At 38.1% G+C, this 13,388-nt stretch overlaps 1 protein-coding gene across 1 annotated transcript in view; it reads right to left on the bottom strand.

Annotated features, from left to right (window-relative positions):
• Nucleotides 1-7,121: 7,121 nt before the first annotated feature.
• LOC109072273 (protein phosphatase 1E-like) overlaps nt 7,122-13,388 on the bottom strand; it is a 43,862-nt gene continuing 37,595 nt past the window's right edge. The window contains exon 7 of the mRNA XM_042755255.1: nt 7,122-12,727. Within this exon, the coding sequence (XP_042611189.1) occupies nt 11,799-12,727 (929 nt within the window). The 3' untranslated portion in view covers nt 7,122-11,798. The remainder of the gene's footprint in view (nt 12,728-13,388) is intronic.

The following is a 13,388-nucleotide window of genomic DNA, read 5'->3' as shown; positions in this document are numbered from 1 at the left end:
CCCTCAGGTTGTATTGTAAACAACGGCGTCGTCAATGTCGCTTATCAGTTTGAGCTCGACTGAGAAGCAGAGGATATTACTGAAGAGGGTCATGCAGAGCCTGTGCAAGCACGGCTTTTAATGGTAGGCCTATGGTTTTTTTTGTTTGTTGGTGTCTCATACTTTTAGATGCTGTGATTTGTAAATGCTACTGCTTATGTTAGCGTTTAATATACGGTTTTATCCCGATGAAAACTTTAGTACGGCAACTGCACGCGCGTCCATGTTTGACGCTTCTCATAGGTATGGTAAAATAAGTGTATAATTGGAACAGTTGTTCATTGTTGGAGCTGAATGAGAGAGAGAGAGAGAGATGCAGAGCAGGGGGAGGCCACACGCAAGGAACAGGATTGAGAACCGCTGTTTTAGAACATTGATTTTGAATCTTGTGAATCCATTAGAATCGTTAGAAGATAGAATCGCGATTCTTAGGGCTGGGCGATATATCTAACGATATGATCATGCGCATCTAGTCAGTAAATCTGGTTCCCTGATTACCGCTAAATCGCCATCACCTGCTTTCAAATGGAGCGGCATTTAATAGACAGAGCCGTAGATCACTGACAAGGTACGCAATATCGCGTTCATTATCCCAGATGAATCGCCTTCGATAATCAACGCGATATGGCGTAGCTTGTCAGTGAACTACGGCTCTGTCTATTAAATGCCGCTCCATTTGAAAGCAGGTGATGGCGATTTAGCGCTAATCAGGGAACCAGATTTACTGACTAGATGCGCATGATTATATCGTTAGATATATCGCCCAGCCCTAATTCATATATGAATAGATTTGTACTTGCACCTCTAGTTTTATCCTCCTCTTCTCAAAAGCAGCGCAACATGGCCTCGGCGTGCCGCCTTGCGCCCTTTGGCCATTTCCCGAGGGCAAGGGTTTATCTGGGTTTTTTTACTGTATGTCACGAACCCGGGAAGTATACTTGTTGTATTCCCTACCAGCCGTTTTTTTTAGCCATTAAACTGCCAGAATTTGAAAGACAGTATCTCCATTTGCATTGAACATTGAATTTTGTTTATGCTCAAACAGCAACGTTACACACTGTTAAAAATGTTAAAAAAATGAAATCGCAATGAACCACCCCTTTAAAATAATAAAAACACATAATAGTTTGTGTTATTTTAAATTGTGTAGCCTGCTTTTTTTCTACCGTTAAGCAGATTTTAATTATGGTTGCTTTTTATAGTTCATTAATTAATTTTAAGGTGTTTTTTTTTTTTTTTTTAAGGTGATTTATGAAATATTTTGTTACTATTATTTGTGAATCAGCATTATGCCTTACAACAAATATCCTCATTATACCGTTTTTTATAAATATCCCTTACGAAAATTAACCATGATTTTATTATAGCAAAAGTGTAGTAACTATGTTTTTTTTTTTTTTTGCGTATTGATTACTATTGGTATAACCAAAGTTTTACCATAAATAACTTGGTTAAACTGGTTAATTTGTGATTACCATGATTAAGCTACGGTAACCATGTGTTTTATTATTTTTTTTTTGTTGTTTGTTTGTTTGTAGTGTAACCATGGTTCATTTTCATTAGGGGTACAATTTATATCAATTTTATAAATTTGTTTATTGTTAAAATTTGGTTCAGCTTCAAACATCATAATGATCCTAAAAATAGACTTTTGAAACTTAAAAAATTAGATTTTTGGGGTGAAATGTGAGACTGTACTTGACTTGTGAGATTCACCCTCTAACTGCAGTGTGTGTGCCCGTCTGCGCCTGCTGTCTGGTCTTGTCTGTAGGGTGTGCAGTGCCAGGTCAGTGCTGTGTGAGAATAAGCCCCCGGCAGTGTTTGTGGATGAGTGCGTGTTGGCTCTGATTCTGTGATCCTCACATCCGTTCTCCAGCACCTGCTGCCAACACTCACGGCCTCCCATGTCCACTTCAGTCTCTAGACATTATTGACATCGGACCCATTATAACGTGTCTTAATAATAACAATAACACACCTGGTTCGGGCTGTAAAACCTTTACGTAGCGTTCCCATTACTTTATGTGGGTGTTTAGTGCTGTGATGACTGATGTTTAGGCAGTTTCAGGGGGTTTATGTAACACGGCAGATGTGTTTTGTAGGAAAGTGTTGTACGCTAAGTACACCGTTTTAATTTACCGCTCATCCAGAGAGCGGCACACTAAATATCCTGTTCTCAGTGCAGTTCATCACTTTCAATCTGGACCACTCAACCGGAAAAATCCAGCTTACATTTTAACTCAAGTAAATAATCACATTTTGTTGTTTTGCAGCCTGAAATGAAGATGGACAGAGTTTTTGTTTTATCCAGCTGTATTTACTCAGTGCAACTTATAACATACAAGTGAAAGATATAACACCAACAAATCAGAAAAAAAAAACAATAAAAAAAAACAATAATTGAGCTGGAAAAATGGTCACCCCCTCTTAAAAATGAATTGTAAACTCAATCAGGTCTAGCTAATCATCTTTTCAATGGCACACAAAGCCATTTGACTTTCAACTGTGATCAGCTGTGCTCATTTTGATTAGTTCAGCATTAAAAGAGCTTTCTTGGAGCATTTAAGGCCTGGCTGATCCAACTGAAGCAAACCAACTATGGGTGGTAAGACACTGTCAAAAGATCTCTGGATGAAGTTGTGGACAGGCACAAGTAAGGAGATGGATACCAAATTTTTTTTTTAAGTTTTATCAATGCCTAGAAGCACAGTGTAGTCTATTATTAAGAAGTGGAATAAATTTGGTACAACACAGAGCCTCCCTGGATCAGGACTTTGCTCCAAACTGGATGAAAGAGCCAGGAAGACACTGTTCAGAGAGGCGACCAAGAGACCTACAGCAACGCTGAAGCAGGAATTTATGAAAAAGAGGTCATTGTGTGCATGTGATAACAATATCACAAATTTTGTACCAATGTGGCTTGTACGGAAGGGTTGGAAGAAAAAAGCCACTCCTCAAGAAAGTCCACATGCAGTCACGACTGAGCTTTGCCAAAACACACCTTGAAGATTCTGAGGCAGATGAGTCTAAAATTGAATTATTTGGCCTTAACAACAAACTATATGTCCGGATAAAAGGACAGAAAGTTGTCAATGGGAAGAAGGTTTACCTTCCAACATGACCCAAAGCACACAGAAAAACTGACCAAACAGTGGTTGAAGGAGAAAAAGGTGAATGTCTTTGTGTAGCCTAGTCAGAGCCCAGAATTAAACCCCATTGAAAATCTGTGGAATGACTTGAGCAGTTCTGCAAAGAAGATTGGGCAAATATTGCAAAGTCTAGATGTGCAATGTTAGTAGAGACGGCGGCATATCCCAGCAGACTAAAGGCTGTAATTAAAGCAAAAGGTGGTTCAACAAAATACTGACACGAGAGGTGATCCTTTTTCCAGCTCTGGGGTGATTCTGGGGTCTCATTTATAAAATTCTCCATAGATTTCATCCTAAAAGTGTATGTATGCACAAAAGCTAGATATGCCAGAACCTGCGCAAAAATCCCTTTATAAATCCCAGTCAGGGGAAGATTGTGCGTACTGCATCTCCACCCTGACTCCTCCCCGAAATCACCATATATGGAGCTTACAGCACCTAGTTTTACTATGCATATCCTCATCTGCATATCATTTCCATGCATATTCCCATCCACATGACACCATGTTTAACACCGTTAAAGGTACAAGACATTAAGGAAATATGAGATACGGACTATAAATGCCATTTGTACCATACACAATTTTTATTGCTAAAGGATCCTTACGTTTTAGCATAAATATATAAAAATAAATCCATAAAAACAAAACTGTTTAAAATGGTTCTCAGATAAATATTTTAGAATAGAGTTGGTCTCATTCTTTTCCAGTGGTCAAATAGTATTTCAATTGTTTTAAACAATTCAAATCAATTTTAATTTATGCAGTTTTGCTGATAAGGTGAACATCTTTTAGCTATTTTTAGCCTATATTTATTGCAGTGTAAATAGAATTGTATGACTCAGCGCGTCACTGACAAAGTAGCCTATTTTAAAAAGAAAACAGCAAATTACCATTTTCTTCAAGTTGTATTTTTCATAATGTTGTGGAGATGCCTTCACACGACATCAACACCTCTGTGCAGCTGCGGTTGTACAGTAAGATAGCCTATTATCACTGGACCTATTCAAACCGGACAATGGACCGTTCGACCACTGAATCCAGCAGTGTCTGCCATAATATCGAAGTAAGTATGCATCATTGATCATTGTTCTCACTGAAATATTTTCGCATAGCATGAGACCTGCAGTTTAGTTTAAAGATTAATTATTGTGCACCTGTAGCACTCCTCGCTGTCATTAAAGCAGCATGCCACAGGAAAAGTGATCAAGCGCAGTCCTCTAAATATTTTCAGTGCTCATCTCAATTAATGAGTGAAATATTGAATGTAAAAGTGTATATCGAAATGAAAACAGATTTTAAAATCGTTGCTTACTTCATTACTTTTCTCACGCCAGGAAAAAGAGTGCGTACGTATGGTCTAGAATGTCCGTACAGTGCATACATATTTACGCCAAGTTTATTTTTTATAAATCACGATATGTGCATGAAAAATTGCGTACGCATGTTTCTACCCCAATTCTTTTCGTACGCAACCCTCATAAACTAAACCACAGGTCTTTTTTTTTTTTTCTGATATGTTGGTGTTCACTTCACTTGTTCACTTGGATGTTATAAGTTGCACTGAGTAAATACAGCTGGATAAAACTGTGTCTGTCTTCATTTGAGGCTGCAAAGAAACAAAATGTGATTATTTTAAAGGAGGTTATTCTTTTCTATACCCGCTGTACCTCAGTCCATTGTCTCGATGGTTTCTAATGCTTAACACAACATAACACGGTTGATTTTGTTTCTCCATACACCATATATATATATATATATATATATATATATATATATATATATAGTATTTTTTTTTTTTTTTTTTTTTTTTTTTTTTTCTGGCAAAAATATATTTAATAATGCAAAAATGTTGTAAAACAGTTAAAACTCGGTGAAATATATTTTTAAAATTTAGTTCTTATACCAAAATATTTATTTCATTTGTTTTATTATTATTTTTGCTGTATGGGTTGGCATTGGTCATTTAGTCTGGAATTTACCTGCATGGTTATTAGGTTTTTAAAAACAGCTTTTGAAATGAAAATGCATTGCATACGTATTTTGTTTTGCGTAACACTTATGTAAGTATAGTACAGCAGGGACTGGTTAGGAAGTGCTCCACTGTGCACCTTAAAAAATGTTTCCATTAATAATTTAAGAATTATTAAAGTTTAATATACAACATAACACAGAACAGGAGATGCTTCCTGTGCCACGTCAAATATAATAGTTATTATATTGTTATATAACATTTTATATTTGTGTGTGTGTGTATAGATAGATAGATAGATAGATAGATAACATTCATATTAATGTTTATTATTACTATTATATAGTGTCTTTTGAAATATGTGAAGTAACAAAAGTGCTCTACAACCTGGTGACATTGTATGTGTGACATGGGCTCCTGCTCCTATCGCCACAGGAAGTGCAAGTAGCTTGATTAAAAGGCAGCTTGTAAAATTAAATTGTCCTGTGTTACCACCATCTTACAACAGGAGGTCGGAGACAATAATTACACGTCCTGGCTCAGAAAGCCTTTAGGGGTCACAACCAGGTCTTGTGTGTGACAGCAATAAGGACTCACTCAGTTCTCAGAACACTCATGGAAATGAACACAAACAGATACTACAATTGGTGCTTATGTGTAGCATTAACGTCTTGCTGTAAAAAAACAAAACAAAAAAAGTTTATTTTAAGGCCTGAAAGAGATTTACACATTCAAAGGATGAAAAAAGAATAACAACTTTTTTTAAACTCAGAATTCTGAAAAAAAAAAAAGATTTTTTTTTTTCTCAGAATATTTTTTTTTTCCTGTTCCTGCCATATAAAAAAATAGGTAATTGTGATTTTTATTATTTTTTTTAATTTCACAGTTTCACACCATGGAATAAAAAATGAAAAAGGTAACTGTGACTGTTTTCTCACAATTCAGACTTTTCAGAATTTTGAGAAAAAAATGTCCGAATTCTGAGATAAAAAGTTGCAATTAATTATCCCGTGGCAGAAACAGGTTCCATATGAAGCAAAGCTCACAGAAGTCACTTCCAAACCAAGCAGCTCTCTGTTGGTCAATATGGCAAAATTCAGTTGAGAACCTATTGCAAAAATTTTGTTGGAAAATCTTTTGCCCTCATGCAAAATTCATGATCATGTGGATTCCTATTGAAATGACTGGATTTTGCATGTGAAAATTGACCAAAAATGGAGAGTCACTTTTTCGTGAATTGAACACAATGACTTTCCTTTCTCTTTGGAGTGTTACAAGCTCTTGGTGCATAAAGAAGATCTGTAAAGTTGCAAAGACTAAAGTCTCAGATCCAAAGAGATATTATTTATAGAAGTTAAGAGTCAACCACACCCCCCTAAAACGTCTCGTTCTAACATGCCCCCACATCTCTACATCACGATGTGCTTGTTGTTTATCGTTTCTCCGATCACAAATGCAGACATGGTTTTATGTTTACGCAGCACGATATGCAACACATAAAAACAAAATTCATTATAATCAGTAATTTTGTCCCCACTGGATGCAACAAATGGCTCGTTTGTAATGGGTTGTATTGTTTTTGTTTCGTTGTACCAGGACACGGCATCACAGTATGTTAAGGGGCGTAAACATTTCCATCACACGCTTGAGGCATTCGGCCAATCACAACGCACTGGACAGCTGGCCAATCAGTGTACACCTCGCTTCTCAGAACGATGAGCTTTGTAAAAATCGACGTGTTTCAGAAATGCGGGGCATAGTGTTTTTTGAACCTAAACCGCATAAACACATTACATTGCATTATACCAAATACACAAAATAATGTTCTTTTTTTAAGCAACTTCATATGACCCCTTTAAAAACAGTATGACCAAACTATGATTGATCAGAAATATTCAAGCCCTGACCAGTCCATGAAAACTGTCACGCATCCCATTAAAAAACAAAAGCTCTGAGAGTTTCTGGTTTCTCATCAACACAGGTTTAATAGAATACAGTGATGACCATCAGTAACATAGGTTTCTCTTTTTTTAAAAGATATGTTTGTTTGCTTTTCCCCCTCTAAGTTGTCTGGAAACCCTTCCTCAGCTTTGCTTTAAAGAAGACAAAGCCCTTTGAAGAGTTCTCTTCACACATGGCTTGCGTAGGTTCATTATTGCTAGCAGAAAAAGAGCAGTACTGGACAGTACATGGACAAAAAGCAGTGACAGCAAGTGAGGAAGGCTAACTGTCATGAAAGATCAAGAACGTGCCCTCAGCGCAGAAACTATCGCTAACAGGGGAAACGCTGCATCTAACAGTCAATTCACAGGGGGCCAAGGCTCAAGAGTACAGTATGTGAAGATGAAGTGAGATGTTCTTCACTGAAATAAACCGTCAGCAAACTTTGGTCCTTTGACTCATTACCACGCTGTGAATAAGCGAGAGCCTGTGACTGTTTTTCAGATGACCAGCGCTGCATCTGTTAGACTTTGCGCGCTTCCAAGTAGTTTTCAAGTATGTACTTCAGTGAGAAAGAGGCGGGGCCAAGGGTTTACTGAAAAGCATTACAGACTTCTGTATCCATCTGAGTTATCAGTGGTGATTAAAATAGCACATTTAGAAGACAGACGTCACATACACATCCCAAATATTACGCGCACCCACGCACACGCTCAAAACACACATACATGTATACAATATATGTAAGTTACTACACTTCCGATATATAATTTGTGCCCCATATGAGGTGCTAGAGGAATGACTGTGAGGGAGATTGTACATGATGGTGAGGACAAAAGGGGAAGATTATCTCTGAATCTATGCCGCATATATCATCTCCAGCGCAGCTTCATCGCGAGGTCCATGTCCTTTGAGCTGCACTCATCAATCTCTGGTCATCAATCCTGTCCTGAAGCCCGTGAGGGAGCATTTTTCGCTTCTAGCACAGATCTAGGTTTTACGAGGCATGATTTAACTGATGTGCTTTAGAAATTTCCACAAAGGGTATAAAATCAGGTGACGAATCTCATAATGGATGCTAGAGTGCGTACATACATTCGGGACAGTCAGGGCATCTTTAAATGCGGGTAAAAGTTTCGCTGATCCTGCTCCATGTTTCTGTTTCAAGGCCGAAGAATGGTTCCTCTTACAGTACATTCGACATCTGGATGTACATTCTGGACCAGTTAAAATGCACCACAATAGACAACTTCCCATTCAAGCACCTTTTTCTGACAGGAAACTCTCTGATGGCGGGTGTGAAGTTGGGCTCTGGCTTTGTGCGGGTGAATTTTGTGGTTGGAGGTGGATGAGGGGAGCTTTAATGACAACACACAGGTGATGAACACCCCCCCCCCACCCATTATCCATCCCTCTCCACCAACAAAAAATTAAATAAATAAATGGAAACTGACCAGTGCAATGGCACAAATCATTCTGCTTGTTATAGATGTAAGAGAGAAGGAATTAAGGGCTGCAGCATTTCTAGTCAGAAACACACGTGTGCCAGCACAGGTCTCTTGAGCCAAACCATCCAATGGCATCATTATATGTGCCGAATATGAAAACACACGCATATGACTTTGGTGAGAACGGTGGTGATATTATATGTACTGTGTAAAGATCAACAGAAAATCCTTTTGAATAATTTCTAAAGATGCATGTGTTTATACAGCCAGAATGGCTGGACACTGGGTTTTGTTAAAGCAGTTCTTCAGTCAAAATGTTTGTTATTTGAACTGTAAAGTTCTTAAATTAATAGAAAGATTGAATCTGATGGCACAGATAAGTTGATCACAATAGTCTCATGCTAAAATAATGAATTACATTTATACTTTTGAAACATTGTGACAGTTGCTTCATAGTTATGCACACTTGTGGGCATATGTATTTTATAAATTTTTAAAAGGAGGCAAAATAATTTTCTGTGGTTGATTAAGAGAGCTTAAATGGATACTTCACACAAAAATGAAAATTCTCTCATCATTTACTCACCCTCATGTCATTCAAAACCTATAGGCCTATGACTTTTTATTTTGTGTGGATCATAAAAGAAAATATTTAAAAAATGTTTGTTTGTTTGTTTGTTTTATCCATACAATGAAAGTCAATGGTAACAGTTACCAACATTCTTCAAAATATCTTCTTTTGAAGGGTGAGTTTTCATCCATTAACCTGAAATATTCTTTTAAGCTCGTTCTCCCTTTCAGGCCAAGAATTTCCAAAGTATGTTACTTTTATACATGATGCCATGATATCAGTGACTGATAGAGAGAATTTACATTTGTAAATTGAGTAATATTGAGTATACCGTTGTACTCTTCTCAAATTTTAATGTTAAATTACAGTATATATACTTCTACAGTTTTAAAATTGCAACAAATTCTCCAAAAAAAAAAAAAAATCCAAATACTACAATTTGGAAAAGATGGTAAAAATTTACATGGCCAAGTCTGGTCCTAATCTTAAGTGTCATATCCATTTCTAAATAAAAATAAAATGTAAATTCATAGTGTATAGAAAAAGGAAAGTAGTAGCGCGATCAGATTTACTCTACATCCACTTCCCTGCCTGTCAAAAACAGGCTCATGCTGAAGATAATAAAGGCACATATTGTGCTGCTGAAACTCAACTATCCATGTCCTCAACACCTGAGGGGCACTTCAAACTATGAGCATCTCCTGTCAAGCAAACCTCTCTGGCTACATTTACACATCCCATACAAACATTTAACTGACAATTAAACCGATCTTTAGCCAGCTTACCAGTATGAAGATAATTAATAAGAGATATTTGGCCAAACATATTTGTTTTGAATGGGAAGTGACTATCTTCAACTAATCTTTCTCTACAGGGTTTAACAACAAGCTCTTATAGATGCACTGTAGCACTGTTTAGGGATGGTAGTGTGTCTCCTGATTAATAGTCATTTTCTTCTTTGGTTTTGAAACTGAAAATGTATAGAATATATACTGCATCCAAATTTGATCTGATATGTTTCTCTCCAAGGCAATGATTGGAAAAGCAACAGGTGTTGTCTGTAAGTGGGTTATGTTATTTGTGGTTAGCGTCATCAAAGAATGGCTGGAGATATGGTGATTGTGCAAATGCTTCGATGCGGCAGCAGCCCAAAACCAACCCTGCACTTTCCACAAATAGAATACAAACCAGAGCCTCTTAAAAATCAAATCTTTTTTTTTTTTTTATTATTATTATTGTTCTGGTTAGTGAAAGTCACTTAACCTTCAGAAAACGGTGACTGTCAACCTCAGGAGGTCAAACTAAATATTATATGAGTTGGTTTATTTTACATTTATTTCATATGATGTTTGCGATTTTTGCAACCTGCTTATCAAGTTTTGTTATTTTCTATTAATAAACAATATAAACATTAAAATTAAAGGCAATATTGTTAAAATAAAATAAAACAAAATAAGCAGGATAGTAAAAAACACTAAATCGTATCCTATTTGTAAAAAGCACCATTCATGGTTGTTAGATAAAGGTATATGTCTTACGAAATGAACAAGGATAAAACACGTGGTCATTAACAGCTCAATACATGATGTGTGCTAAAAACATAAACACACACATGAAGTAGTTCCTCTGTTCCGTTCCTCTGAAGACTTTAGTGTTTGAACATTAAAATGGCTTCAATAACCAAGAGCTGTATCATGTTTCTCGCATCAGATAACAGATATAAAACATAAGCAAAACATAAGATCAGTTCTCCTGTTAACTGCAATTTCCTGCTTGATTCTATACTAGAGTTGGCTGAAACTTCACTTGTGTGTGTGTGTGTGTGTGTGTGTGTATGAACAGAAGATAGTGAACACTATTTTTCCCCTTCCACACAAACACACACACAGACGCACACAAATACAACTGGACCAGAGAGAGTGTTATGAGAATGAGGAGGAAGCTGGGTGAGAGTGGTGAAGGATTCTGATAGGCTGGCTCATATAAGATGAGAGTGGAAGCATTAGAGCAATGAAGAAGTATTTGATTGTGATTCTGTTCCAGAGCTCAGTGAGTTGCCTCGCTGCCTGCTCCCTACATAGATGGCTGTCTGTGGACTCATTTGGACCCTCTAGCAACACAAATAACGATTAACACAAGGAATTTGCTGTCAGCATGTTGATCTTATTTTCATCATGGAACAAAAAATATATAAAAGTTAGTTTTTTTAATTACAAAATTCTGATTTTACTTTTGGCAATTCTGACTTTTTTCCCACTGAATTTTGAGTTTACATCTCACATTTCTGACAGAACTCTGCATGTGTATGTGGTCAGGTCATGCACGTAAAAATTCAGGGGGGAGAACAAAACAGAATTATGAGATGTAAAATCCGAAGGAATTCTGAGGAAAAAAAAGAATTGCAACATGCAAACTCACAATTACAAGTTTATAACATAAGAAAAACTGTCTAAATTGTGAGACATAAACTCAAAATTGTGAACAGCAATGCTGCCTTCGAATTTGTCCATCTAAAAGGTCCCTTAAAATGCTGCCTATGAAGGATGCTCACTAGGTTTTGGAACAGAGTGTGCATGCATACACCCACTTCATGTGTTGTGTGGAATGAGCGTTAAGGTTAGGGTTAGGGTTATAGCCTCAGGGATAAAGGGGGTCATGATGGGGCAAGGAAGTTGTCGATTAGACCCTTTTGCTGTGGGTTACATGGGCAAAGGCTATCCCAGGCTTCCTCTCTGGAGAGCGGAGAGGATAGGGCACGCTAGGGAAGCAGCTCAGAGGACCATGACTTTCTCTAGCCTGCTGAGATTCCCTCCTCAGTGGCATTACCTCCAGCCGCCTCTTCCTCCGAACCTCTTGGGGGAAGAGTGCAGCCACCTCCAACAATTGTCCATCTGAGGTGGTCTGTGTGTAGGAGGGCACTCTGGGTTTAGGCTGTGGCTTTTGCCTGTACCCAAAGGGGCCGTCCACTTGGTAGGGACGCCAGGCCGCGCCGGCACCACCGAAGTGGGGTATGACATCTGGCGTGACGGTTCTCGTCGGGGGGAGGCTGGATGAAGCTGGGAGCCTGAAGCAGCCAGTCTCTGCACGCAGGTCCGGCCCCATGATGCTTAGACTTGTTCTGTCCGTAAACGAATCCATGCGGTCTTCATAGGCCAGGTCAGCCGGCGCCGAGCATTGCTGGAGTGGCCAGCCGGCCCGGTTCTTTCCTCCATTCTCTGCCCCTCCGTCTTGACACACCAGCTCACTCTGCAAGGGCTCCACTTCATCTTCCTCCTCCTCTCCTGCGTCCTCCACCGGCTCCCCTTCCTGCTCCTCCTCCGGTTCATCTGAGGGTGGGGGCAAACGGGGGTCCCTGAGGAACACCACAATGACCGTGATGTTGTCGCTGGACCCTGCATCTCGGGCTGAGGCCACTAGCTTGTGGGCCACCATGGCAGTGTCCCCGTTGTTCTCCTGCAAGTGGTCGCTGACCACTCGCACAGCTTCTTCTGGATTCACTGTGTCGTAGAAGCCGTCACAGGCCAAGATCAGGTAGTCCTCACTTCCATCCAGGCTGAAGGCGGTGCAGTCAGCATCACCACAGATATAGGGCTTGTGTACTGAGTCACCTGTACATGTATTAAATAATTATTAGAAATTATAACTATACATTACATATAAAAATAATATATATTAGAAATTTATATCTAAAAATTAAGTTTTTTTTTTTCATTTTCTCTTCATTTTAGTGAAAATAAATCACATTTTCAACAAATATTTTCTTAACTATAATGCACTTGTCATCATTTTTATTTTTAGTTTTTTTAATTCATTAATCACAATAGCATTTCTCATTAATCTAAATAAATGGTTTTTTTTTTTTTTTTAACTACTTATTTGCTTCTTTAGATTTTTTTGAGTAGAATATGACTCGGACATGGTTCTGGACTTTCGTACTTGCAAAAGACCAGTTGCCTAGGGTATAGCAAAATTAGCCTCACTTGTGCTATTTATGAATCAAGAGCTTTAAGGGAATTAAACGCTAGACTGATAGGATTATTTGACAGATTAGCCATCAGCATTTAGGGAGTGGAACCGTCGTGGGAACACTGCCTAAGGATTTTGCAGGAGGTCAGTCTTTGTTATTGCAGCAACGCTCATTACCCTGAAAGCCGTAATCTTACACTAGCTAATGTACATACTGTAAAGTACACTGATACTTTGTCAATAATTTATTGACGTGATGAAGAAGTATGTAATCTTTTCAACTCCAACTACACAGTTGGTCTG

This window comes from Cyprinus carpio, unplaced genomic scaffold (genome assembly GCF_018340385.1).
Source record: "Cyprinus carpio isolate SPL01 unplaced genomic scaffold, ASM1834038v1 S000006658, whole genome shotgun sequence".
Lineage (NCBI taxonomy): Eukaryota > Metazoa > Chordata > Actinopteri > Cypriniformes > Cyprinidae > Cyprinus > Cyprinus carpio.
This window is presented reverse-complemented; position numbering and strand designations above follow the sequence as displayed.